Here is a 26,795-nt window from a genome sequence, read left to right as displayed (position 1 = left end):
CTATGTGTCTTTTAGATTCCTCCAGGGATGGAAACTCCATCACTTCCCTGGGGAGCCTGTTCCCACACTCCAACCCTTTTGGTGAAGAAACATTTCCTAATACTCAACCTAAACCCCCCTGGTACAACTTGAGGCCATTTCCTCTTGACCAGTCACTTTTCACCCAAGACAAGAGGCTGACCCCCATCTGTCCACAACCTCCTTTCAGAGAGTTTTGGAGAGAATAAAGTTTCCCCTGAGCCTCCTTTTCTCCAGGCTGAACAAGGAACAGATATTTCCTGTTTGACTTCATACACACAATCATCCATCATGGGAGGTTTTTTATTCCTTTTATTCTATTCGATGGAGAAGCAAAAATAAAAATATTGCCAAGCTAGAACAGCAGCCCTGTGCCCCCTGTGAGCACAGCAGGTTACACCCTGCTCAAGGGGCTTACAGCAGCACTGGTGGAGCTGGGCTTCCCCTGGGAGGATGGCAGTTTTTGGGGGTTAAACCATGGCTGGGCTCACAGGGACAGCTTGGTACAGCCAGCACACTGCAAAGGTTGATTTGTTTCTACACAACACACCTGGAGGGGTTTCACCTTCTGATCCCAGCAACAAGAACAGGAAAGACTCTGCAGAGTCTCTCTTAGAGTAATTTTACACTAGAATGCAAGTATTTCCTAAAATAATGTTTTTGGGGGGTATAGTGGCCTGACTGGGAAAAGTGAAGGAAAAATTAAAAGAAAAAAAATCTAGGCTTCAAAAGAAATGTACTTAATGATTAAAAGAACCTAAAGTAAGAAAGAATTGTTTTCTCCTGCTGAAAAAAACAAACCAACTAACCAACCAAAACATGCTTCAGAACTTTTTCATTTCACTGACAGAAATTATTGTCTTACTTCTAGTGCTCTCTGCTTCTTCTCAGGAGCTGAAATTTTGCAGAATGAGACAACTCTGTGAATTCTCAGTTAATAGAAAAGCAAAATGTTTGGGGATAATTATTTTCTGGGAATTTTAACCATACAATGGGATGCAACACAGCATCTGCTCCTTTGGCAAACTATTTTCTCACATTTGTTTTGGTATATCAACAGCTTTATTCATTATTAAGGATTATTCACATGCCAAGGAGAGATTGGCATTTCTGAGAAATGCTCACAAAATTTCCATGAGTTTTAGCACATGCCACCTTATTCAGTTTACACCAGAAATATGGCACCCACCATCCTCTTGTCCTCAAAAATATTTCTCTCATTCATCAGCGCATGGTTTAGATCAAAACCAGAAGGCAGGAACAATTCCAGTCAATGATCTGTGAGCAGTCCCTTGTCTGAAGCAGACACATCCAGAAGTGATGAGTTGTTGATCACTTGGATAAAAAAAAAAACAACAACAAAACCAAACCAAACAACGCTGAAAACACTTTGTAAATTAACTGCTTATTGAGAAAGATCTAATTTGCAGCTCATCACCTGACTGGGTCAGCTCAGCACCGATTGCTGCTCCCACCTTGCTGGTGTTTGGCACTTCTCCCTGAGGCTGGTGTGATGTGATGATCCTGTGTCTGCACATCCCTGCCCAGGGTGTGCACACTGGAGGTGTTTCCCCCAGCTTTGTGCACAGAGAGTTACAGAACGGGCAGAAAGATGATCAAACCATGGATAAAACCAGCCCTGTCCCTACTTTGCAATGAACTGCCTTGAAATATGGCCTGGAACTTTCCTGTCACAGCCAGAGGACAGCCCAGCTCCTCTGTACACAAACCTCTGCCTGCTGGTCCTTCAGGGCTGGGCAGGGACAGAGAGGTTTTGCCCAACCACCATCCCTATGCTGGCCAAAAGACAAGACAACACCACTTTCTGTAGGAAAACCTGGCCAAAAACACAGAGCAGGGATAAGTGGCTGAGCTCCATAAAAGCCAGAACTGATTCAGAAAAGGCAATGAGAGCCCCTCCATGAGCAAAGCACAGGGCTGACCCCTTTCACACAAGGCCCCAGGAAGTGTTAACTGCCATAATCCTCTCCCAAGAATCCTTTTTAAGCCACAATTTCACAGATCTTTAAAAACCATATACCTGAATATTTTCATGCATATAAGTGTCTGCTTCACTACCCTTGTAGGATAAGCCCAGTAACCAATAATCCCCACATGAGAAGTGTATCTGCTGGCTGCAGCATTCCCATTCCCATGGATGCTGTGCTATCTCAGGCATCTATTGAGTGGCCACAGCTCCAAGCTCAGCAAATTGAGCCAAGCTGCATCAGCTGTGCAATAATGTGCTCATCTGCCCAGTGCAGCAGCCCAGCAGCTGCTGTGCAGCCAATTGAGATGTCTCTGCCTCTGGCAGAGGAAAAAAGAAACCCTACAAAGGCACTGCTTGTGAGTTACAGCCCAAGCACACAATTATGTCAGGCTCTAAGTTAAATCACTGCAGGCAAGGGTAATCTTCTCCCCCTGCACATACATTGCCATATCCTCTCCCTCTACTTGCAGGATGCTCTGTTTGCATCCCTCAGCCCCAGGATGCACCTTTTGCTGGGTGTCACCATTTAGCAAGCATAGCACACACACTCTCCCTTTCATTGGATCAAGCACAGGAATTAACATTTATAAGCTTTCTCAGCCCTGGACACCTGAAGTATCTCTCCATGACTGTATAGGAATCAAAGCCTTCTCCAATTTGGATCACAGCCAGCTGCAGCATGGTGTTTTTTTCATCAGACAGGCTTAAAGTCTGCAGTGAACCCTGCAGGCAGGGCTGCCTAGAGCTGATAGCCAGGGCAGAGCAGGAAAGATGCACATGCTGTTAGGGCTGTAGGGGAAATCCCCGTGTTGATGACCACTTTCACTGCTTTGCCTAGCAGTTGTTTACATAAAGGGACATTTACTCAGAGAGGGCTCCTTTTTGGAGCAATATTTGCTACAATATTTGCACACGTGCTTTATGTTATAAGCTGCTTTCAGCATTTTCTAGAAGACATTTTACCCGAGCTGCTTGAGGATACAATATAGCAAAGCCAAGGTTATTCATATTTATATCAGGAATCATTTGCCCTTCAGAGGAAAATGTGCCAAAGAGTCAAGGGAAAAAGTCATGTATAAGGTGGGGGCAGAATCTGCTGTGTATGAGACAGATTTCTGCAATGATTTGCCTGCAATGATTTAATTTACTGAAATATGTTGTACTCGAGTGTTTAAATTAGAAACCTGCTCTGAGCTGAGGAACTCTGATTAGACAAAGAGAACAGTAATCGCTTGGAACACTGCATGCAAGGGGCAAGCAGCCACTTAGAATCCCTAATTTGTAACTTATTTATGCACTGCAGAGCCCACACACCTTAATGGTTTAGATATTCTGCTTCATGCCAAATGACTAAACGCTCCTCATGTGAGCAGACTGCCACTCGCAGTCAGGTCATTTATCTTTCAAAAAAGCAACAGAGCAGTCTTGTCCTCTCTGCTTGGAGGTCTCTTGAGACACAGGCATTTCAAGGTGGCTCCATTTCAATATGAATCATTTGAGAACCTGCTGTGGGCAAGTTCAACCAGGCAGAAAGTTGTAAAGGTGTTTTTCCATATGCAAACCACGATTGTTATTTTATGCTGTGAAAGAACCAACACATCACTGAGCACAGTGACCATGTGAGAGCTGCTTCTGGAAACACTGTAGGAACCCAACAACAGACCCCTGTTTCTATCATAGAATGGCTTGGGTTGGAAAGGATACTAAAGATCATCTAGTTCCAGCCCTCCTGCCATGGGCAGGGACACTTTCCACTAAATCACATTGCTCCAAGCCCCATCCAACCTGGTCTTGAACATTTTCAGGAGTGGGGCATCCACATCTCTGGGCAGCCTGTGCCAGCCCCTCATCACCCTCACAGGAAAGAACTTCTTCCTAATATTCTAAACCTACTCTTTCAGTTTAAAGCCATTACCCCTTGTCCTATCACTACATGCCCTTTAAATAGGTTTTGTAAAATTATATAGGGTATGTGTGGAAAGCCTGAGCCAGTGAGCTGCCTGCTCAAATACATCAGGAACAAGGCAGTGTCTCCCCTTTGGACACTTTAACCTGGAGTTTCAGAATAACAGGAGCTAGACTTGTCTTCAGATCCAGATCTCTCTGGGGCTGAATTGCAGATGTTGCAGCTGAGAGCTTCTTTCCTCAGGCTCCAGCACTGGGCAATCAAAGCTGATGCTGGGAGGATGCACATGGGCAGCCAGTGTAGGAGAATCACAGCCTGCAGCAGGCTCCAGGATGGAGCTCATCCTCCACAGCTTTAAAAGAAACCCTCAGGAAGGGATGTGTGAGTGTCACCATTCACAGTGTGGGCACCTCTGTCCAGTGCACTCGAGAGCAGAGTCCCAGCATCCTGCACTTCCTTCTCAAAGATAACTGCCCAAGTCTCATCCAGGAGGGAGAGGAGAAGTGGAAAGCTACAAACACCTTCCTGTGAGGCTGCACACATCCTGCTGTTATCTTTATGGCAGTTTTTAGTGGCATCAGCACATACCATGCTCAGCAGCACAGCTGAAATCAGTCATGTCTGGGATCAGCAGACAGATCTTTGCCTGCTGTCTTTGCTGGTACATTAGCACTTCTCACATTAATTCATCAAATTAAGAGCCCTGCAGTAAAGCAAAGAAAACTTGCTGAGGAAAAAAAAAAAAGCTTGTTAAATATTCCCCACAATTTTGTTTTGGATACTTCAGCCAATAGCATCCCTACCCTGTGGTGCTGCAGTCACTCAACAGTCTCTGGGACAAAGTCTGTGTGTGGGGAGTTATGGAATATTTTAGGTTGGAAGAGATCTCTACCCTCATTGAATCCAACCTCTAACCCAACACTGCCATGTTCACCATAAAAATCATATCCCTAAGTGCCACATACACGTATATTTTGGACACTGTCAGGAGTGGAAACTCCACCACTGCCCTGGGCAGCCTGTTCCAATGCCTGACCATCCTTCTAGTGAGGAAACATTTCCCAATAATCAGCCTAAACTTCCTCTGGAGCAGCTTCAGGCTGTTTCCTCTTATTCTGTCCCTTGCTACCTGGGAGAAGGGACTGACCCCCACCTGTCTGAGCCTCCTTTCAGGGAGTTGTAGAGAGCCAAAAGATCCCCCCTGAGCCTCCTTTTGTCCAGCTGAGCCCCCCCAGCTTCTCCTCATCAAATTTATGCTCCAGACCCTTCCCCAGCTCCATCCCTTCTCTGGACATTCTCCAGCCCCACAATGTCCTTCTTGTAGTGAGGGGCCCAAAACTGAGCCAGGATTTGAGGTGTGCCCTCACCAGTGCCCAGGACAAGGGGACAACTCTCTAACTTTATAGATTCCTTCACCAGGTCACCTCATTGAAATCAGGGTCACATGACGCCTCTCCAGGACATCTGTTCTTGCCAAGATGAACCCTTTGTATCTTTGAACTCTATTTCCAGACAGACTCCTCACAGTCCCAGCCTTCCTTACCTCCCCAGGGCACCATGAGCTAATGAATAATTGAAACTCACGGGTTTGGAGCAGTGTCTCAGAGCTAACACCACGTGAGCTTTTGGCTGCTGCCTCCTGCAGCTGGGGAGGTGTGGGTGTGTGTCTGGAGAAGGAGCTGATGACTTTGCCACGGTAATTACCTTCAGCAAGAGGCAGGCAGAGCACAGCAGTGCATCCCAGGCAAAATGGCAAAGCAGCAAGGCTCTGCTATCATCATGGCCCCCCTCCCTCCAAACTAATGGGCTGGATTACAGTGGAGGAGCTTGTGATGGAGGAAAAAAAAAAAAAAGGAAAAAGGATATTAAAAAGAAAAAAAAAGAAAAAAAGTGGCATGTGCCAGGAAAGTCCCAAACCCTCATGAAATATTTGGCACCCATTGGGTTCTAACTAGCAGGAAAGGAGAGAATAGAAATATTAAGTTATGAATAAGACTGGCTTTGTACTCTTCACACTCTCCCTGGCAGTAAAGTAGTCCTCAGCTCACAGATCTTAAAAAAAGGAAAAAACCCTATTTTTCAAGGATCTTCCACTAGAGATCCCAGTCACAGCTGCCTGTGGTGGGTAACAACCCTGCTCTCATTAGCATCAATACCAGAGACAAGAGAAATGACAATTGTGAGATGAGGTTTAAGAGAGAGCTTACTAAAGGTTAGGAGACCAGTGCCTGCAAGCTGGGGAAAAGCTTTGTCAGGAGCAGCAGCAGCAGCAGGGAGGGCCCAGGATGTCTCCTGGCAGAGGAAGGCACTGTCACACCAGAAAATGATTGCCTACTCCATTTAGCAGCGTTTTAATGCCAAAGGGCTTTTAACAAAGCCCCTCTCCAAGGCACTTAAAGCTGCTAGGATGTCACAGGATGAGAAGGAGGATCTTTTAATGCATTAATAAATAGAGGGATAAAAAACCCAAACCCCACAAGGCTAGGAATAAGCCCCAGTTTTTCAACAGAAAAGGAACGTATCAAGTGATTTTTTCTTCTCACTGCAGTCATAAGTGGCCTAGAAAGTCATTCAGAAGCAAAATGAAGTTTTTAGGTGAGAGGAGTCAGAATAGTGAAAACTGGAAGAGATTTCATATGTTTATATGCACATAGAGATATTTTAAGAGGTTTCATACGTTTATATGCACAGAGAGATATTTTATGCACAGCATAGAATATTTTAGTGGTTATACTAAGTGTATAGTGTGTCTTAATGGTTATATATTCTACATAGTACATATATATTACAGCTTGTGTATAGATAAGTAAAAATGTATCATATATATTTTAAATCAATATATTTTATAGACATACACAGGTCTACATAAACTAATACCCCACCCCATTTTGTGCCACCTTTCCCTGGGCTCCGGGGCAGATGTGCAGGGAGGCAGCACAGCAGCTTGTGGGGCTCCGTAGGAGAACATCAGCAGGAGCATCTTAGCAACAAGTGAAATACATTCCTTCAGAGCAAACCAAGGGCCTGGGAAGCCAAACCCTCCTATTCTTCCCCGGGGCAGCACCAGCACGCAGGGACAGCCACCACAGCTCCCAGGGGGACCCCGAGGGCAGCATTCACTCTTGAGTGGTTACAGACACCCGGGGGGCTGCAGCAATCAGGACACAACTGTTTCAATACATTCTCTTATTAGCTACAGTTCAAGCTCTCCCCGTTACATTGACAAACTGACTGCGAGCTCCAATCGATGTCAGGGCACCTCTTGGCCCCTGTTAGCTCCTGGTACCCACCAGGATGCACACATCTGGCCAGGAATCTTGTTATGAAACAATTGTCAACAGCAAGATGCTCCCAGGTTGCAGCACAGCACACAGACAGATCAAGTGGTCTCCAGCTCAAGGAGACAGTCCTGCCTTTCCTAAGCTCTTACTGCTTTTTTCTTTTCTTTTTCCAAATTAAAAACATCTTACCAGATGTGGCTTTATCAAATGCTGTGATAGTACCAGGCAACATACACACCAAAAAAAACAAAAACCAAACCAAACCAAAACAAAACACCACAAACCAAAAAACCAAGATCTCCCTAGGCCTTTCCTAAGTCTAGCAGGATGAAGTTCTGTGCTCAAGACAGATACACAACTGCACTAGGTCATGGACACCAACAACCTCCCATGTCCACTTAATACCAGCATTTATTTTATGTTCCATTAACAGATGTCAAGCGCAAGGAGGTGTTTCACATACCTGTGAGGCAGGACAAAACAGCTCTCCATCTGCTCAGCCTGGGAAGGCCACCACCCTGGCCTCTCTCCCAAGAGCTCTGTAAAAAAAGGGTGTTTTCCTTTTATCAGAACTCCTGAATTGATTTGAAATATGTAGCAGCTGAGAGCTGCCAGTTAAACACCCGAGGGAGAGCTGCTAAACATTTCTCAGGGCTAAAATAAAAAAAGGTGAGAATCAGAGCCAACATGTTGTCCTGGGAAGGCTCTGGCTCTGACAGGTGGGGTGGGGGCAGCAGGTGTGTCCAGAGCGTGGCTGCCACCCATGAAAGCCACAAGCCAGTTTCCTCAGGAGTCCTTTGCCAATGTGTTAGATTTATGCATCCAACAACATAAGGAAAATGGTCAATTGAGATTTGAAAAGTCTCTGGTCCCTCGTAGCCTTTTTTCAAGTCCAGAGATCACTGTCCTGTCGCCTCAGTGTTCTCCTCACTCCCATCCCAGACCCTGCAACAGGCAGCACAAACCTGCCCCTCTGCTGCAACCCAGGGCACCAGCAGACCCCAAACGCCCACCCCAACACCCCCAGCCCCACTTTGCACCCACACACTGCCCAGGCTGGGGGGCAGCCCAGAGCACCACTGCTGCTCCAGCATCCTGGATGCAACACAAGCCTGGGAGCTTCCGGATGAATTCAGCTCCCTGAGGAAGAGCTTTCCTTTTGACCTTTGTTATCCTCTAACAGGGATAAGAAATCTGCAATTCTTCTGCAGTCTCAAGGGCTGGAATAGGCATTAGAGAAGAATTAAGCATTTCTCTTTAATTTGCTGTGCTTACCCACTCTTTCCTTCACATGTACTTGAGCACTCCCAGCATTGCTTGGCCTCAGGCTGCATTCAGCAGAAGGCTTTAGGTGCTCATTAATTAATGCTTAATTTGTGTGGGCCTCTGCTTACAATTCTTACGCAAATCCTTATCAAATTGTGTTCTGGTTTCAGCTGAGCTGGATCCAAGCCCTAAAGAGCTAAAAGAGGAACGACAAATTGAGGAGTAAATGTGCAGGTAATAAAGCCTTTCCTGCCCTCAGAGGCTTTGCAGTAACCTTGGGTCATGTGTACTACAAGTATAAAATTAGAGGAGAAATAAAGAGTGCCTTAATGTTTGAGTTTTGCAGAATGTGCAAGAGCTGTTGTTGAAAGCAACTACCAATAAACACTTACTGATGTGTTGATTATTAATGTGACATTTTTATAGAAATGCTTCTTCCCCTAGAAAGAGGATAGGTTTTTACCAGAAGAGAAAAAATGAGTTTTTCTGTATAATTTAATCATTGTGTATGTTGCCTGGTACTAACACAGCATTTGATAAAGACATCTAGTAAGATCTGGTTTTAATTTGTGTTCTTTATTACAGTTTGTTGTAGCTGCCTAATTAAAATTTGTCAGGGAAGTAATCAGCCTTATTTCTGCAGTGAGATCAGTTTAATAAGAAAGCAATTTTGCAATTTGGTTTCATTAATTAATTAGGCAAAACACTATACAATCCACATAGTGGTGTATAAACCCAGGGATGCTATGATACCAGCCCCAGTGTCCCAAGAAAAAAGGGAATTTACCTGTGGATATTCCATGCCCAGTGTGGTTTTTGCCCCTGCCAGCTTCAGAGAAAAAAGCTGTCATTTAATGCTTAACCTGAATGTGTCTGCTAGTGCAGGTTTTCTTCAAACAAACCTCAAAAGAGCATTATGTGGGGATGGTGGCAGAACAACTGGATCAAGAAAAATTCACCAGCAAATGGATCAGCATCAGTACACAGACTTCCTCCAACAGTCCCAGGTGCCAAAGTAAACAAATCTCATACTCCTGGGAAAACAAATCAAAGAAATAGTGGGAAGGCTGTCTGGGCAACCATTGGAAGAGGAGGAAGGGTCTCAGGGTTGGGTTGTAGGTCTTTCTGCTTGTCCCTGCTGTAAGAATACTTGGACTGCCCAGCTTCATTTTCCAAACTCAAGCAGAGACCTGGCATCCATCAGTTTGGATGCCAAATCCCAAGGGCACAAATCCCAACACAACCCCAAGCACACAGAGGTCAGGTCCTCACTGGCTGCTCTTCACGCCACTTTCACTTCTGGGGTATCAGACACTGCCATGATGCTCCCACTTGCTGAGGCGGAGGAACCTGCAGATCTCATCAGCTCAGCTGCTGCTCAGCTCCTTGGCCCTTGCTGGGCTCTGCTGTGAGAAATCACTGCTGAACTCTCTTTGCTCCCAACAGGAGTAAGCGAGGAACAAAATAAAGCACAACAGCAGCCTTTTGAGCAAGCCTACAGCCTGCTCCCTGAGGATGCAGCCAGACATGCTGCCTGCACCAGATCAGCTTCAAAGCCAGCAGCTGAGAGTGCTCAGGGCACAAACACTCTGAGTTAATAAAAGAGCATCTTCCACAGTCACGGTGCAGATTTCTGCCTGCTCGTAACTGGAGGAAGATGCTGAGGCTGCTCCAAGCATTTCCTTCTGCTTTTGAGCACCAGGTGGGACTTTCAAGGACTGATGCAGATTGAGCCCCATTCACCTTGTTCAGAAACTCTTTCAGAAACTGTCCCAGTGTCTCGGCCTCAGTGTGAGGAGCCCAGTGCAGGCTGGAATCCAGCCCTGCTACCTCTGCTCACTTGCTTTTCCTGTGCCTCTGATTCCTTCCCTACCATTTGAATATCTTTGCCAGTGAGTTGTTCAGGAATTGCTTCTTACTTTGAATTTTCGCTGTGCTTAGCACAAGGGGCTTTTGATCCTAGCCAGGGACTCAGGATGTTGCTCACAACACACCAAATTGGGATAAAAAGGGTTTGCACATGATGAGATGACAGAGAGAATAAGGCTGATAAAAGGCTCTTAAGTCATTAATTCAAGTTATGCAAGATCTAGAAACATTTCAGCAACAACAAAAACTCTGTTAGAGCCTTAGCAATTTCAAAGAACAAAGAACTTTTTCTTAATTGGCTTCACAATATCTTTTTTTTTTTTTTTTTTTTGTGGCAGAGGGATATTAGCAAATTTATGCTTCCAGCATCACCAGTGGCTCCCAAGCAATCTTTTCAGGGCTGTGCTGTGTATTCTTTGCCTGAGTAATGGGAAACCTGCCCAGAGACTCACATTCAGTCCAGCTTCCTACCCCAGAAAAGGAGTATCAGCTGATATTTTAGGCTTTCACAAATCTACCTGGCCAAAAAAACAAGGGGGCAGGGAAGGTGACTGAGCAACACCAGGGACGCAGAATCAGTGTTAAACTGGGATAGCAAGGTGGGTGATCCCACCCCTGGGAGGCTGGATGGGCACCCATGGGAGCAGTCACGCTCCCAGCACGGGGACAGCAGTCCCTCAGCACGGGGATGCTCCCTGAGCAGCCAGACAGACAGACAGAACAGACAGAAACACTGCACACTGGCTTTGTCACTTCTTGCCACAGGCTGGATGCTGCTTGTTCTTGCAGCCACCATCACAGCAGGGGCTTTGCTAATCAGAGGTTTTATCTGTAGTAGGACCAGTTGTGAATGTTTGGCCTCCAGACCAGGCCTGTCCTGGCTGAGGTCCAAACCAGCGCCTTACCTGCTGAGCTTCATTTCAAAACCCACCACATGCATTTGCATTTCTTCTTTCAGCTCCATCCCACACTGCACAGAGACATTCCTTCTCCAAACAATTGACTGCTGGTCTTTCATTCACTTCAAAATCCATCACAAAACATCATCTTAGCCCCTGAAAACACTAAGAGCCTTTTTATGTCAGAGTTAAATCTCATTACTCAGCAGGCATTAATTTCCCTCTTTTAACACTAGAGGGTTTGATCCCTTCCTGTTAAAAATTTACCCACCAAAGCCAAATCATTCTTGTCTTCCTCTTTCTAGCCAAGGAAGAAGAAAAAATTTAAAAGGCTCCAACATTTTGCGGGCTCATTCATCTTGGTAGATTCTTATTAAATCCTTACAGGGGCTGTTCTGTTCCTGGGGTATGAGACTGCTTTTTGTGTCCTAAAGGGATGTCACAGTGGGATAAATATTGGCTCTGAGCCAGGACTTTGTAGGTAGGAATCAAACCAAATATTAGGATGACGAGCATTTAATACTGAGGCTCTGGCCCTGACCAATATCACTCAGTTCCAAAACAAACAATTTATTGGCCACCCTTTTTTCTCACCATCCCTGGTCTGGATCACCTCTTATCTGGTTTCTGCTTTAACATTTTCATGGAACAGCAGACTCAGCTGGCTGGCATGTTTGGGTCACTCCCCTGGTCATCCAAGCACAGCACTGCCAGAGATGCCCTGCAAATGCTGGACTTGAAATTCCTCCCATTGTGATGTGCAAACCAAGAAAGCAGCCGGAGGAGGAAACGGAAGTAAACAAATGCTCCCTTCAGCAGGGTTAATGCTGGGGTGGAAACCACACAGGCTAAAATCAATCTTTACCTAATACAGGAACAGCTTTTGTGGTCATTGCCCATTGTGAAACCCATCACTGGTAACCCCTGCCCAGGGCTGGAGCCCCCTGGGCTGGCTGGGAGAGCCCAGGGAGCTGGGCAGCCCTGACTCCAGGGAACCTGGACATTTTGGCAGCTGTGTCTCCATCATGTCCCACACCACCATAGGGAGAGGATGGAGAGGTCTGAGAGAGCCTGGGCTGCCTTTCCCTGGCATTGAACTGGGCTGGGGGCTGCCCCCAGCTGTTACCTGCCCTTGCCCCCAGCAGGAGCCAGCCACTCACCCTGCCAAAGCACAAATGGAGAGGACACAAATCCCTGAGCACCAGCTCCATGGAGTGTTTCAGAGAGGAGTAAGTTCAGCCAGGTTTGGACACAACTTTATTCCATTGCAAAGGGACCAGCACAGGGTATCCAGGCACTCTGTGTGTACCTCACTCATGCTTTCCTCATATGGTGCCAGGCCATTTCTTCTTTAAAATCACAGATCATTTTGTGGTTTTCACATTTTTGATCTCCTGCAGCAGGTCAGACATTAGAGTGAGACTGACTAACAAGATCATGAAGTCTTCAAAATTAATTTTGTTCTCTGATTCCTCATCCAAGGAAGAAATTATTTCCTGGTATTTTGGTTTGTTTTCTTGGCCCTATGGAGGATTTTAAAAAAAAAAAGAAGCATGAAGTTCCTTTTTTATTGCTTCACTAGAAAAAAAGAAAGACATCTACTTATGTAAATATTAATGTATTTTTTATTTTCCCATTCAGTTGTTATGTCAACATTCATATTAGTTTTTCAAGAGGTATCCAAAGAAATTCAAACAGAAATATTATTGCAGTCAGAAAGGAGAACAACCAGTCCTCAAAGTTTCCATCAGAATCCAGAATATATCTTTATGTCTAAAAGACACCTAATTATGACTGAAAATCTGACAATGATGATACAGCTGGTAACTGTTAAATAAAAAAGGGAATCTTGTGTCCTGATAAAACTGGGAGGAAGAACCAACCAACCAATCCTCTTAAATTTAATATTCAAATATTTACAAATACATATTGTGAAGGTCTCAGAAACTGTTGATTTTACAGGCATAACTTTAATACTGCTACTCTTGGTCCTCTTGGGCATTCCTGTTGGAATGGATTATTAAAATTCCGTAACATATCTATTATTTATATTTCCTAACGAAAAAGCTTTGCTAGAGGTTAGTTTTTTAGCTTAATAATTTCCAAACCATCTCAGGATCCCAAGCTTAATTGCTTCCAGTAATATTTTCAATTCTTTTTCAATGAGGTGCCTAGTTTCTAATTTGGTGCCAATTTCCTCTCCCCAGCCAGTAATGTGAATTTGTTATTTTTGGAAGTAAAGGCATTACCTCTCTCATTTACTTACTTGAGCTCTTTTTTATTAGTCCTATATAGCTTTTCCTACCACTTGATAATTTTTTGTTCTTTTTTTTTTTTTGTTTTGTTTTTTTTTTTTTTACAGAGGGGAAATAAACCCCTGTGGTAAGTTGACAGCCACAAGTGCTGCTGTGATGGTTTTTCACCACACCTTCCTCCCCTTGTCTCCCAGGAACCCACCAGTGACAGCAGTGGACACTGCTCTGCAGCTCAGGGCTGGCCCCAGTGCTCTGGCAAACCACCAAACACCTCATCAAACACCATGAGTTTCTTCTCTTCATAAAACCAGCCTTTTGCTATCATCCAAGGGTTTTAATTTGGTTGGTTGGTTGGGGTTTCTTTTACAATTACCCAGTTTTCTTTAAACAAATTCAAGCAGGAATCAGCTGTGGTTTGTTGCTGTGCCCGTCCTTTGGCCCTGTGTTAGACACAGGCTCAACTTAAAGCAACTCAGTCACAGAATGTTGGTACCAAACCCCTCAAGCCTCACTTGGGATTACCCCATGGACTGACTGATGCTTGCCAAGCTGCAGGAGAGAGCCTGAGCTGCCATTCCTGCACCCAGAGTGCCCAGGACTGTCCAGGGCTGTCCCAGCGCCACCCACCCAGCAGACCCCCTCACCTGGATGAAATGCCAGAACTGGGATTGCAGTAAGCTCTTGGTTTCAGATTTGCTGAGCTTGCTCTCAGGGTCAGCATGGTTGTTATACACCAAAGCTGCTGTAGCAAAAGCCTTTTCAAGGTCTGAGCCTTTTCTTAGAGCTGGAGGGAGGAAAAGTTTATCCAAAAAAAAAAAAAAAAAACCAAACCCAAAAAACTTTTGAGATATAATTGAAAGGAATCTGTTAAAACCATCCTGGGTGGGTGGAAATCTGTGTAGTTTCATTAAAGTTAATGAGACCGAAACTGTTTATACCCACAGAGGATCTGGCCCAGATTTTATTTGGAATGGGCCAGCAACATGCCTCATATCCCATGCAATCACAGCCTGAAGGGAGCTTTCCCTCAGAGCCAGGGCTGTGACACAGCATGGGGCTTGAGACCCACCTGGCCTATGCTGACCCTGGGCATCCAGCAAGGACCTGCCACACCACGGGGACAGGCCACGGTGACCATCTCCTGGATGCATTTGGAGTCCCAGAGACCTGCACCAGGGCAAACATGGCCCCTTTGGAGGCATCTGTGTCTGAGCACCAGTTCTGCACTTCAGCATTATGGCAAACTTGGGATCTGGGCTGCATTCATCCCCCCGTGTGCACAACTCTGAAATACTGATGCTCACAAGCTCTGCTAGCAGGGGTTACACAGATGATTTATGCTGTGATTTTTAATGAAAAGGCAAGCACAGGAAATGTGACAACACAGGAGAACATGGCACAGGAACACGAGACCCTCCTGACTTGCACCAGCTGAGGATCTGCACGGCCTTTGCAAGCCCTGTGACATTGCCAGAACTTTCTGCATGTGGGCTGTGAAGGACCTGAACCCCAAAGGGGCAATGAAGGGCTCCCCTTACCTTTAATTGATGCCAGCTGCTTGGCAATGGGTACACTGGTGGTGAGAAAGCAGAGAGGCACAGTTATCACTTGGTAAATTGTGTTGGGTATTGAATTTCTCCATTAATGAGCTTGCTCATTTCTGTTTTATTTAATCACCCAGGAACTCAGGGCTTCCCAAGGGACAGTGTCTTTCCTTCACAGTGGAAAGGAAAATGGCCTCTACAAGAAGCACAAGGACATCACACAGCTTCTAATCCCTCACCTGAGTGAGTAGCCTGGAGTTGTTATTAAAGCTGATTATTAATTTTAAGTGAGGGACATTGCAACACACTTCATGTAATTTCTCCGTGAACATGAAAGAGGCCCCAGAGGTTTCTCAGTTTTATACCTATAACCAGGAAAGTGGAGAGGGGTCTGCCATCCCCTCCTCGCCAAAGCTCTCAGTTTGGAGCAGGCACATAGCTTTTATTTCCAGCAGGACTCGCATTTGTGAGAATCACCCCCCTGCTTTCAATCAAAACCTAAAGCCGGCTTACCTTGTGCTGAATTGCTAGAAACGAATTACAGAGCATGTGATGGAGACAAACACACCCAGGTAATGAGTTTCAACACAAATGGCAGATCACCCAGATGCCACGACAAAGAGATGACTTACCCCTTGGGCATGCCTGCAGCAGCTGGAGGGCCTTTTTTGGTGGAAGCAGGAGCTGGCTGACTGACTGAGTACTGCTTCATACTGGGAACACTTGTTCTGCAGCCACACATCTCCAGGCCAGGCTGTTTGTGATCTCCAAGCAACGGGGTAATAGCAAGCAGGTGGATGGAAGCTCTGCCCCGTGGAAGCAGCCTGCTTGTAGCCATGCCTATCAATAATGTAAACACTACCTGGGAATCCTGGAGCCAGTGAAATACACCGGTCTGCAGCAGGAAGGCACTGCTGGGCTGGTAAGCAGTGGGGTTTGAATTTTACAGGGGAATTTGACAGAAACAAACCCAACTCATAATGGAACCTGGATCCTCTCAGACCTGTGGGGATGTGACTTTGCATCGGGAATAACTTCGACACTGCATCCATTCATCTATACAAATTATAATTTTAATGAGAAACATTCCTGGTGTGGGATAACGTAACTTGCCCCAAGCTATAAATTGAGTTATTCCTGCAGCCAGAGCTGGAATCCAAGCATTTCCTACTTCCTGATCCAGCATTTTTCCTGGGTGAGCACACTCCTGCTCTAATATTTATCCTATTTCCCCGTCACAGTGCAAAGAGCCCTGCTCTGCCTCCAAACCACTTCCAAAGCAGCCCCCAGCAGGGAGCCTGGGCTGTGCTTCCCACCCGAGCAGGGAGTGCTGCTTCCCAAGCAGCTCGGAGCCATATGGCAGAGCAGGCGCACATTAGAGGAACTGGAAGGGCTCCAGTGAACTTTGTTATTTATTGGCATGGATATTGCTATTAGAAAACACAGCTTGTCACACTGCCTAGCTCCATGCACGGGCTCCTCTCTGCGGATCCCTTGCCTAGAGGTGTCTAGACAGGATAACTTCAAGTGAAAAGACAAAGCAGCCACTTTTATTCCAGGGTGGTCTGTTAATAGGTGGTGACTTCAACTACCTCATCCAGCTCATCGTTCCTGGTGAAAGGATACAATACTGATGTTAAAACTGTCCATGATGAGACTTTATGTAACGGGACACACAAAGGAGACTGCAACAGATGGCCTAGAGAATTAAAATGTTTTCCTCATTTAGTAGAAGCTAAATTACTGAGGGCTAATGAATAAGGATGTTCACCACCTTACCGTTCCTGGATTTTAATTATCTTAAAAAGCATGGGAAAAGAGAACCTTTAATTTTCCATCTAAGAGTGTCATTACTCAAACAATTCAGAGCCTTTTTCTGAGAGGTTTAAGCTGTCTTAGATCTCTAGTGCATTCTTTAGGACTGGCTCATGAATAAAACAGAGCCTGTAATTGCAATGACGAAGCCAAAACACATATAATCAATGCTCATTATTCCATCAATTAACACACTAAAATTAAACAAGAATTCAGGCTTAGTAATCTGCCATCAGCTTAAAAAAAAAAAAAAAAAAAGAGAGAGTCTTGATATCATGTTGAAGTGATAATTCCCTTTCACATCTGTTGAACCATACAAGGAGGCATGAAAAGCATTACATCCTGGTTAATATGTGGAATGGAGATGCTTGGTCTTAGCAAGGTAAAAAATGAGAGTGAGAAACAGACTCAGTTTCCTGTTTATCAGTGGCAGGCAGTACTGTGAGCGGGCTGGCAAACCCAGCCCTCTGTGTTTTGGGATCTTTCCACTGTAGATCAGATTTCAGCTCACAGTTGTTTTAATCTCACCGACTTTGAGAGCCTGAGCTCTAGAACAGGTGATTTGCTTTGCTGGGGTAGTAGCAAGTTCAGACAAACCCGGGTTCATTATCCCTCTAGGATACACTAATTAATGTGTGCAGGAGCGTTTGTGCCTGACAGATAAGGGGTAGCATGAGGATAACCCTTGCCTTTGCAGATGATCAGCTTTGAAGATTGAGATTTTGGCTGTGTGTGTTGCTCGAGTATTCTGGTCAGCAAGGTGTGTGTGGAGCCAGGCCATCTGCTCTGTAGCTATTTTGGTACTCACTATTTATGTTTGAAATATCCAGGTGCCTTTATTGGTCAATTTTTAGCATGTTTCACACGTTAACAATCCTGTCTGTGCAAAATACGCAACCTGCCACTTCAAACTGCAAAATCCTTACAGGCAGTTCACTTAAAATAATTGCCACTGCAAAAAGCCACAGCCTCTGCTTCACTTTTGGTATTTTCCTGAAGTCTTCCTCCTCCTTTTTTAAGGAAATGCTTTTTGCATTTCAGAAGGCTGATATTGTGAAACGTGTGTGTGACAGAGCCCTGACTCCCTTAGAGATGACCTGGGTGGGGCAGGATCCCAGGGACATAGGCAGGAGGGAATACCTGAAACAGGAGACACACTCACACCTCCCGGCCTCTCAGCTTTCATTTCACCAGCAAACCCTCCAGGAGCTGCAGGAGAAGAGCTGCTAACTTGCACCCAGGCAGGTAACAGCTTGAATTCTTCACCCAGAGCAGCTGTGACTGTCCCATCCCTGGCAGTGTCCAAGGCCAGGTTGGACAGGGCTTGGAGCAGCTTGGGATAGTGGAAGGTGTCCCTGCCCATGGCAGGGAGGATGGAACCAGATGATCTTTAATCCTGAAAATACTACTGCCAAGTAATTTTCCCTCTGAGAATGTTTTATTATAGGATATTTAGATTTCAGAAAGGCAGCTATATTCTTAAAAAAACTAAAATCTCATTAATGGGGGACACAACAATAAAAATGCAACAACAGGAACTAAATGCAACAAACAGGATGCCTCCCCACTGAACTATTAAAATTTCATGTCAAAGTGCTAAGGTCTTCATAATAAGGATAGATGTCATTGACAAATGAGGGGATAATCAGCACCAGATATATTAATAGCAAAATACAAATTATTGCTGATGTTAGAGAATTCCAAAAGGAAAAGCTCTTGGGTTTAGCAGAAGTAGGGAATAAAAAGAAATCCTAAAAAAGAATATTGAAGTTAGAGGACAGCATGAGCTAAGTAGACCATCTATTCACACATAAGGAATTTTGACTCAAATCTATATTAAAACTAGTGGACAAGGGACTAAATGCTTGTGACATGATCTGGCATAATGAGAAGAACTTTTTCTGAAAAGGATTAAATAATACAGTGGCAGTTTTTAATCAGTAGCTCTTGATCTGTCTGTCATATTAACTGTGAAACTCTGGAGATATTGTCAGGAGCAGACTAGAGGGAGGTGCAATGCGTGTTGATGCCACTGCCTCTTATATCAGCACATCACAGTTTCAGCCAAGATTGATTCAGGGCTACAGCCTGGATTGCTCTTTCAGTTTGAGAGCATATAAAGATTTGAAATAATTAACCTAATCAGGTCAGGCAATTGCAACATGAATTCATGCAACAAGAGCACAAACTTTCTCCAAGTCTTAGCCATCACTGGGGTTCTGTTACGTGCAGATCAATGGCCACAATGAAGGAGATTTGGTCATCAGGAAAAATATCACACACAAAAACCCCAACCCCATCCAGCCAGGGCAGAGCCCTGTGGGCTGTGTTTGCATTTGAACTCACCCTTGTCTCCTTGATGTGCTGGGCAGGAAGGATGTACAGAGCCAGTGGTACCCAGGGCTGGGGATGCACTTTGCAGAGCTGGAGCATTGATGCTCCAGGAGCAATGGGGGAAACCCAAACCAGCAGGTGAACATCCCCCTTCTGAGGGGGGGACCTGAGGCACCTGGAGAGAAAGCCCTGTGCTCCCCCTCCCCACCACACTCACCAGATGCACCTGCCTCTCCCCCATAGCTTCACACTTGATAATGCAAATATGCTCCTAACTTGGGTAGCTGAGAAATGGGCTATAAAGAGAAACACATGGGAAAACAGGAGGGACAGCACAAAGATCAAGGAACATGTTTTTTCTCTCCCAGGCTGACCTAGTTATTCAACTAGCTGGCAGAGATATTCTAATGATGAAGCAGGGAAGCAAGGAGGCTGCCAGCAGCAGTTTCACAAAGGATGCTCGAGTTTACTTTGCTATTTGTCTTAAATCCAGGTAACATCAAATACAGTCTTTTTCATAAGTTGCTCAACCCTTGGCTATGCAGTCACCATCCCCAGCTGAAATAAACTTTCAATTTTTCAGCAACTGCAAAAGGATGTGATAAGACTCAAATCTAGAGGAAGACAGAGGAAACATTCAAATACATTTTCTTACATAACACAGACAGGTGCATGCATCATTTTTGTTTTCACTTTTGCTGCTGCCATACTTTATTAATCTGAGAAGCTATAGATAGAGATTTTTATTCCCTCCTAATTCAGAGTGAAGATTACAGTCCCCAAAGGGTAACAACTGGCTCAACTGTTCTGTACAGCAGCAAGGAGCTGAGGTACCTGTAAAGATCTGGCCAGCAGGGTAAAGCAAGGGCAAGTCTTCCATTAAAATATGTGCCTCTTACACAACTTTTGTTAACTCTTCCGCCAGTTCTGCCCTTCATGAGAAAACCTTAGACCTGGAGTTACACAAATAGTACCCAAAATATGACATAAACTTAATTCTGTTCTAAGCCTTGTATCAAAAACTGCCCTTTCTCCAGGGGTGTGAACTCCAGAAAGCTGCAGTCCTGGGCTGACATGCTTACACAAGAATTCCATCCGGTTTGAAATGCAGGAATAAACCAAAGCAAAACCCATTTCCATCCCTCAGCTTTGGATAGAAAAGAAAGCTAGTTGACACAAGAACTATTTCTAGTGGAGAACCTTAGATATGGGAGCTCAGTTTGGGATATTCCTCATCAGCTAACAGAAAGGGAATTTAAAATAACAACAATAACAACAAAAAAAACCCAACAAACAAACAAACAAAAACCCCAAACCCCCCAAAACAACAAAAAACCAACAAAAAAACACAAAAAACCAACAACAACAACAAAAAAAACTACAAAAAACCCACACATCCCATCACACCCCTTACTACACACACAGATTTCACATTCTCCTGACTTGCCAATGTCTAACATTTTTCCAAACTTAAAAGAAGAAAACCAATGAACCAACCAAAAACCCCCAAACAACCCCAAAACCAAAAAAAATCACATAAATCAAAAAACTCCAAACACATTAACCAAAAGCCAAAATAACATTTTTGTTAACCCAGAAAATTGTATTTTGCCCTTATTTGGAATAGGAGAACATTTAGATAGTCCAGTTTGTTTCCTCTACAACTCACACATAGCTTTCCAGCAATCCTCAGAACTGGGATGGGTAGCACAGTACTGGGCTAGTCCTACTGACAGTGGAGAGAGAGGTAAAGAGGCAGGCAGGTATTAAACTGCACACTTTTAATTTTTTTAAAAACTTGTGATACTGACCTTTAATGACAGGTGTCTGCAGAAGTGTCCTATTCCACTGTACATTAACACAATCCCCATAAAAGTGTTGGAAAACAGTAAGAATATGACCAATAAGGTCAGGCATAGGAATAGTTATTTTTCTTTAATAGTTATCTTCGTTATTTGGCAGTGACATTTCAATATTAACATACTCTGAAAACATGCATTGTATGCAATAACTTTATTAGGATCAAATAGATATCACAATATAGATTCATCCACTGAGTAGCCATAAATTGGTTACAACAATCATAGAAGAGACTAAGCTGTTTTAAGCTAAGATGCTTTCAACATTACAGCTCATACAATAAGATTATATACTGATACACTTTGATCTAGAAATGCAGATGATCAGTTTTGATTAGTACATTGTGCTTCAGGCTTTCATTTGTGTCAATGCATCCCATATGCTGTAGTGAGGGAGGGCTGAATTTCCCAGGGAGGAATCCAAACAGGCTACAAGGCTGGCTCTGGCTCTTTCAGGACGAGTTCCTCTGAGCCTGGGTTATTTGGTCAATCCAGTTACATTCTCCATTAGCACCAAGCTAGCGCTCAGAGCAGCAATCTAACAGAGGGATATCTAACAATCTTGAAACAGCACGGACAGAAAGGTTTTCTTCTCATCAAAGGGCATAAAGGAATATTTATGCTTTGTAAGGTCACAACAATACGTGCGGTTTTCATGTTGCCGTATCAAGCAACAGGGCGTTTCCACATGATTTTGTGTACTGATATCTGCACCTCTGTTATCTTAGTTAAATAAATACCTTTGTAAACATATAACACAGTTACTTGGTCCTTATTCTCCACAGCTCACGTTAAAAGATTCACAAAACATCCATAGAAATAGTGATTTATAGAAGGAATACTTAGCTGAGTTAAATGGAATAAACATTGGTCAGGTACCATAGATACTACTGAATGCCATTTCAAGGAAAAACAGTTTAGTTACAAAGCATTCAGAACTTGGGTAAGCCATATATTCAACTCTGCAAAATATATAAAAGATGCATACTTCTTTTAAACAGACATTTAACAAAATGTAGTGGCAGAAGTCGAGAAGTTCCATTTACACAGTCCAGACATTTGGTAGTATGAAACTGCTTATCCATGCACTAAATTACAGATGGATGACTCAGTTAACTGAAATAATAGTAAAATCTTCTGAAACAAAAAGATATAACCAAAACAAACTCTCTGAAGAGTCACAGACAGGCAGTTCTGAAAATTTAGGTGCAATGTTACATGCATGGATATACAGAATAATCTGTAGAAATCATAGTAAAACACTTCCGTTTTTCACCAAAATGCAGAAGGAAATTCAATTATATTATGCATATTAAATACTACAGACTTGAGGCTACAAAAAGCTTCTACCATCTTAACACATACAAAACTACCATAAAGTTATCTCTACAGTACCTACTACAACAGCAACTCCAGGTCACCGGCGAGGAGCACATCCACTGTGTCTGGCTAGTCAGGGAAAGAAAGGCCAACTCCAGCCCCCTGGCCACCTCCCATGTGCCAAAAGAGGTGGGCTTAGACCTTCAATGGACATTAAACACTGTGTTGTAGTATGAATTTATGTAGAACCCTTAAAAATCTGGTGCCACTGAAACTGAGACCTGTTAAACTCTCTACTTGCAAGGGATGCAAGAGCTTGCGCTGCGTGAACCCTAAATTTGATTAGAGAAGGAGGTTGGCCCACTCTGCCCATAGCTCTGGGACTGGCCATATTCACCCACCTGGCCATAGGAGCCTGGCTGGTTGTAGCCACCAGCTGGCCCATAGCTGTCTTGGTTGTAGCCACCTTGGTTGTAGCCCCCGGGCTGCTTCTCCATGGTGTCCGCCGGGTGCCGCTGGCCCGAGGAATGCCAGCCCGTCTCCTTAAACACAAACCAAATATTGCCTGCCCAGAGGATAAAGTTCAAGTAGCCAAAAACCTGGGTGGGAAGAAGAGGAGCTTGTCACCAGCAGCCACAGACTCACAGCTCAACCTAATGTTATGGTCCCCACCATAACATTAGGTCCCAGGGGAAGGCAAAGCTGCTCCCAACCCCTCCTTCCCAAAGACAAGAGGAAATGGCCTCAAGCTGTGCAAGAGGAGGCTCAGATTGGTTATTAGGAAAAATCTCTTCACTGAAACTATTGTCAAGCACTGGAACAGGCTGCCCAGGGAAGTGGTGGGGTCACCGTCTGTGGGGTAAGTGTAGATGTGGCATGTGGAATATGGTTTAGTGCTGGACTTGGTAGTGCTGGCTTAGTAGTTGGACTCCATAATCTTAGAGATCTTTTGTAACCTAAATGATTCTCTGATTCTTCCAATACCCACTGGAAAATTTTCTCAGCTTTGGAGCAAATTCCCAAATTCATCTCCCTTAGCTGTAGCTCACAAGGTGTCTGCTTTGCTTTTTGTTTTCAAAATAAAGGTCAAGTTTTTAGAGCAAAATTTTTTTTTTTGCTTGAAAACATAATCTAGTTTAAAGAAATTGTGGAAAGATAAAATTGAAAGAAACTAATTAAAAAGAGAGCTCTTGATTGGTCTGGTGGCCTAGGGGATTTTTGTGTTTGTTTTTCTTTTTTTAACATGCTGAAGTCCAATTTTATGTTAGTTTTTCTGAGGATTTTTAGAAGAATCTGTAAGGCATAAACATTTCCTTCTAAAGTAGCACACAGATGACTTTGCAGAAGAGTTGCAGTGAGTAAGTTAAAAGCAGAGGGGCAACCAATGCACTTGGACAGCCACTCTGCCTTTTCCCCATCCCAACCCTGCACACTCACCCTGCTGCTGCTCCATGGCAGAGCTGCTGTGAGTCACAGCCTGCCTTTCCCTGCAGCAAGACTGCACTTCCAATTAAATCATGTCAGCTAACTGGTTTACACCAGTCAATTTAGGTCAATACACGGCTAAAAGATGAAAATACACTGCAAGGTAAGGGTGAACAGCAGCAATAAAAGTCACTTACAACCGAAGTGTTGAGGCTTGACATAACAGGGCTGCGAACAGGCAAGCATTTGTTGGACTGCTGTTTGCAGGCAGACATCAGCAGCAGCACTTCATCAGGGTCAGTTGCAACCTTTACATCTGACAGTCCTTTAGCCCAAGCAGATGAGCTCACTAGCCACAAGAATGAGAAGACCACTGTCACAATGAAATCCTAAAAGACAAATTAGTTAGAAGCATTATACTGGTGTGTCCATTGGAAAGGAAAAAAATATTAAAAATCACCAGAAAACTGAAAGCTTGTGTCAGAGGAGGGAAATACCAAGAGCTTGTTACTCAGTGGAAGGTTATGTTACTGTCATCATCCACAGAGCTAATTTTCAGAAGTGCTTGACACGCCTAATGGAGCAGAGCCCCTGGGCTGACATTTGCACCTTTGGCCTTGAGGCAAGATTCCCACAAACATGTGGCTGGTACCAAGGATAATGAGCTGCCTTGAAAATGTGGCTGTTCACAGGCTGATGTGTTGGGATGAATTACAAAATAAACATGCCTGTGAAGAAGCTGGGCCCTCCTTAGAGCTGGGTCTTGCCCTGGGTACTCCTACAGACAGTCAGGGTGGGTTTCCAATAGGAAGTGTTTCTGTCTTAGGGAAAACCTGAAATTGGCTAATCCTCAGGTACCAGATGAGGAGTTTTCTCACCAGCCACAGGTAAGGCCAAATGTCCCTGCTGCATAAGCCATGCAGCCACTAATTACCATGAGTGAGCAAGTAAACAGCAAGACTTGCCAAGCAGAGACTCCTCCTTGGCCTGGTAAAGCACTGGTTCTTAATTCCCCATGAAAATAGGGGAGAAGGTGGGGTGGTCCCTCCAGGTTCCAGCAGCTCGGCTCTGATCCACTCTGCTCACTTTCCCCTTGAAAGACTCTCGGGAGCACGCACAGGCATAAACTTCTCCTTGTCTTAGCCAGAACAAGTGGCCAAGTGACACTGTTGTGTGTGGGTTTGGGGGGAAAGGAGGGAGGAGGTGTGATTTTTCAAGCTTTCTTGTGTCTTGCTAAAACAGAAGAGCCTTTCTGCTGTCATATTTCATCCCATCTGTCAGCCCACAACAGATGGCAGAGGTGCCAAAGTCTAACATACCACTAACTGCATCGCTGCATCTTGATATCCCACCTCCCATGGGGCTGCTTCCCCTTCCCCCTTGCAAAATAAAGGTGTGCATGGAAGGAAGGGAAAACACTCATTAAGAACCCAGCATTTCAGGTTGCTTCTCAAAGCAGTAAGCAATCCCTAGGAAACACCGTTCTCATGTACAAGCACAGCTGGCATTTGGGGAAGGAGCTCTCCGCGGCACCCCAGGGGTGCAGGGCGCAAGCCCCGCCACGACGGACGAGGCACCAGTCAATAAAGGGAGCCTTGAACAAAACATGTCTCCACTGACACAGATGGGATTAAATTAACTGTGCTTGGATGCTTTCCCAAAGGATACATCCTCTTTTAACAATTTGTTTTCTGCAGGCCTGTGTCTGCCACCGAGCTCTGAGTTCCTCTGACCTCCTTCGCGCTGCCCAACTGGGCTCTCTTGAAGAGCGCGAAGCCCAGGAGCTGACAACTCCCTTAACACCCAAAGAGACTCCGTGTGGGCAGATGCATGTAGCCCAGAGTAATTCTTCTTCTCAGGGAGATTTCCAGCAAAAGAAATTACTGTATCTCATATGTCTTAGCAGTGAATGAGAAAGAGATTCCTAGAGGCAACGGTTCAATTGCAAACTTTCCCTAAAAATTCCAGCTGGTAGAAACACGAGATGTCTGCTGAGCTGTGGATGATGATGGGAGATGCTCTTTATTTGCTGTGAGGTTTGACATGCTATCAACCCAGATGCCAACAAGGCCCCATGCAGTTTTGGACTGACACAAGAGATGGGGACACAGCAGAGTTTTGGGGAATGTATTTTCCAAATGCCAAGCAACCCTCTCCCAAAGCCACCACATTTGAAGCAAACTAAACCCAGCTCTGTAATCAGTGCACTGGCAGTGTCAATTAAAGAAATGCATAACAGCAGGTAGAAATTTGATGCAAACAGAGACAAACTGACTAAAACTAATGCAACACAGGAGATCAAACTTGCTAAAAAGAGAGAAATTTTAAAAGCAAGCAAAGTTCTTGAAGCAGGTGACAGCAGCAGGGGTACAGACCTGCTGTTGAGCTTACAGGCCCTGACCCCATGTTGGAGAGGCTCATTGCACAAATTACTGCATCTGCATGATGCACTCTGACTGCTGGTATGTCCTGGGCTGTAAGTCCTTCCAGATCATCCCATGGCACTGTGCAGCTGAGGGGATGGCCCTAAAGGCATTAAGTATTTCATGTAATTTCTCAGGTCTTGTCTTTCCCATCACACACCACGTTCCCAGCCTTCTCCTGACTTCCTCTGCTCCCCTGGGCCAGGGTGTTCACAAAGTCTAAAACCCTGCCCTCTGTGCTACAAACTCCCCTATTTCAGGGCAGGTCAGAGCCTTGGGGTTCTTGCTCCTGGGATGTCAGGATCAGTTCTTGTATAGAGGAGCTCCCAAAAACTGTAAAGTCTGGCTGGGTATAAGAAACACACCGAACCAGAAGTGAAAGATGGCACAGTGGGACTCAAAGAGGAAACCATGCAGCCTGGCCAACAGCTGGCAACAGCTGGCCAAGGAGGCAGGACAGCTAATGGAACACTGGGATTTTTTCAGTAGGTGCTCTCATCAGGGCTACATGGCTTTTTCTGCCTCCTTTGTACAATGCAAGGACCAAAATGGATGATTCTATGCCTAGAGTGAACTTGCATCTTCCTATTT

At 44.7% G+C, this 26,795-nt stretch overlaps 2 protein-coding genes across 4 annotated transcripts in view; both read right to left on the bottom strand.

The window, feature by feature from the left end:
- Nucleotides 1-12,593: 12,593 nt before the first annotated feature.
- SNTN (sentan, cilia apical structure protein) lies at nucleotides 12,594-15,770 on the bottom strand. Its single transcript, XM_030957004.1, has 4 exons — nucleotides 15,661-15,770; nucleotides 15,023-15,057; nucleotides 14,129-14,268; nucleotides 12,594-12,752 (listed from the first exon to the last, which is right to left on the bottom strand). Exons 1-4 carry the CDS (start codon nucleotides 15,768-15,770, stop codon nucleotides 12,594-12,596), a joined length of 444 nt encoding a protein of 147 aa, XP_030812864.1.
- A 5,403-nt stretch (nucleotides 15,771-21,173) lies between these two features.
- Nucleotides 21,174-26,795, bottom strand: part of SYNPR (synaptoporin) — a 97,395-nt gene continuing 91,773 nt past the window's right edge. For all 3 annotated transcript variants that reach the window (XM_030956867.1, XM_030956868.1, XM_030956869.1), the window contains 2 exons: nucleotides 23,979-24,170; nucleotides 21,174-22,955 (listed from right to left, as the gene is read on the bottom strand). In XM_030956867.1, the coding sequence (XP_030812727.1) occupies nucleotides 22,689-22,955; nucleotides 23,979-24,170 (459 nt within the window). In that variant the 3' untranslated portion in view covers nucleotides 21,174-22,688. The remainder of the gene's footprint in view (nucleotides 22,956-23,978; nucleotides 24,171-26,795) is intronic.

The sequence above is a fragment of the Camarhynchus parvulus genome, chromosome 12 (genome assembly GCF_901933205.1).
Source record: "Camarhynchus parvulus chromosome 12, STF_HiC, whole genome shotgun sequence".
Lineage (NCBI taxonomy): Eukaryota > Metazoa > Chordata > Aves > Passeriformes > Thraupidae > Camarhynchus > Camarhynchus parvulus.
This window is presented reverse-complemented; position numbering and strand designations above follow the sequence as displayed.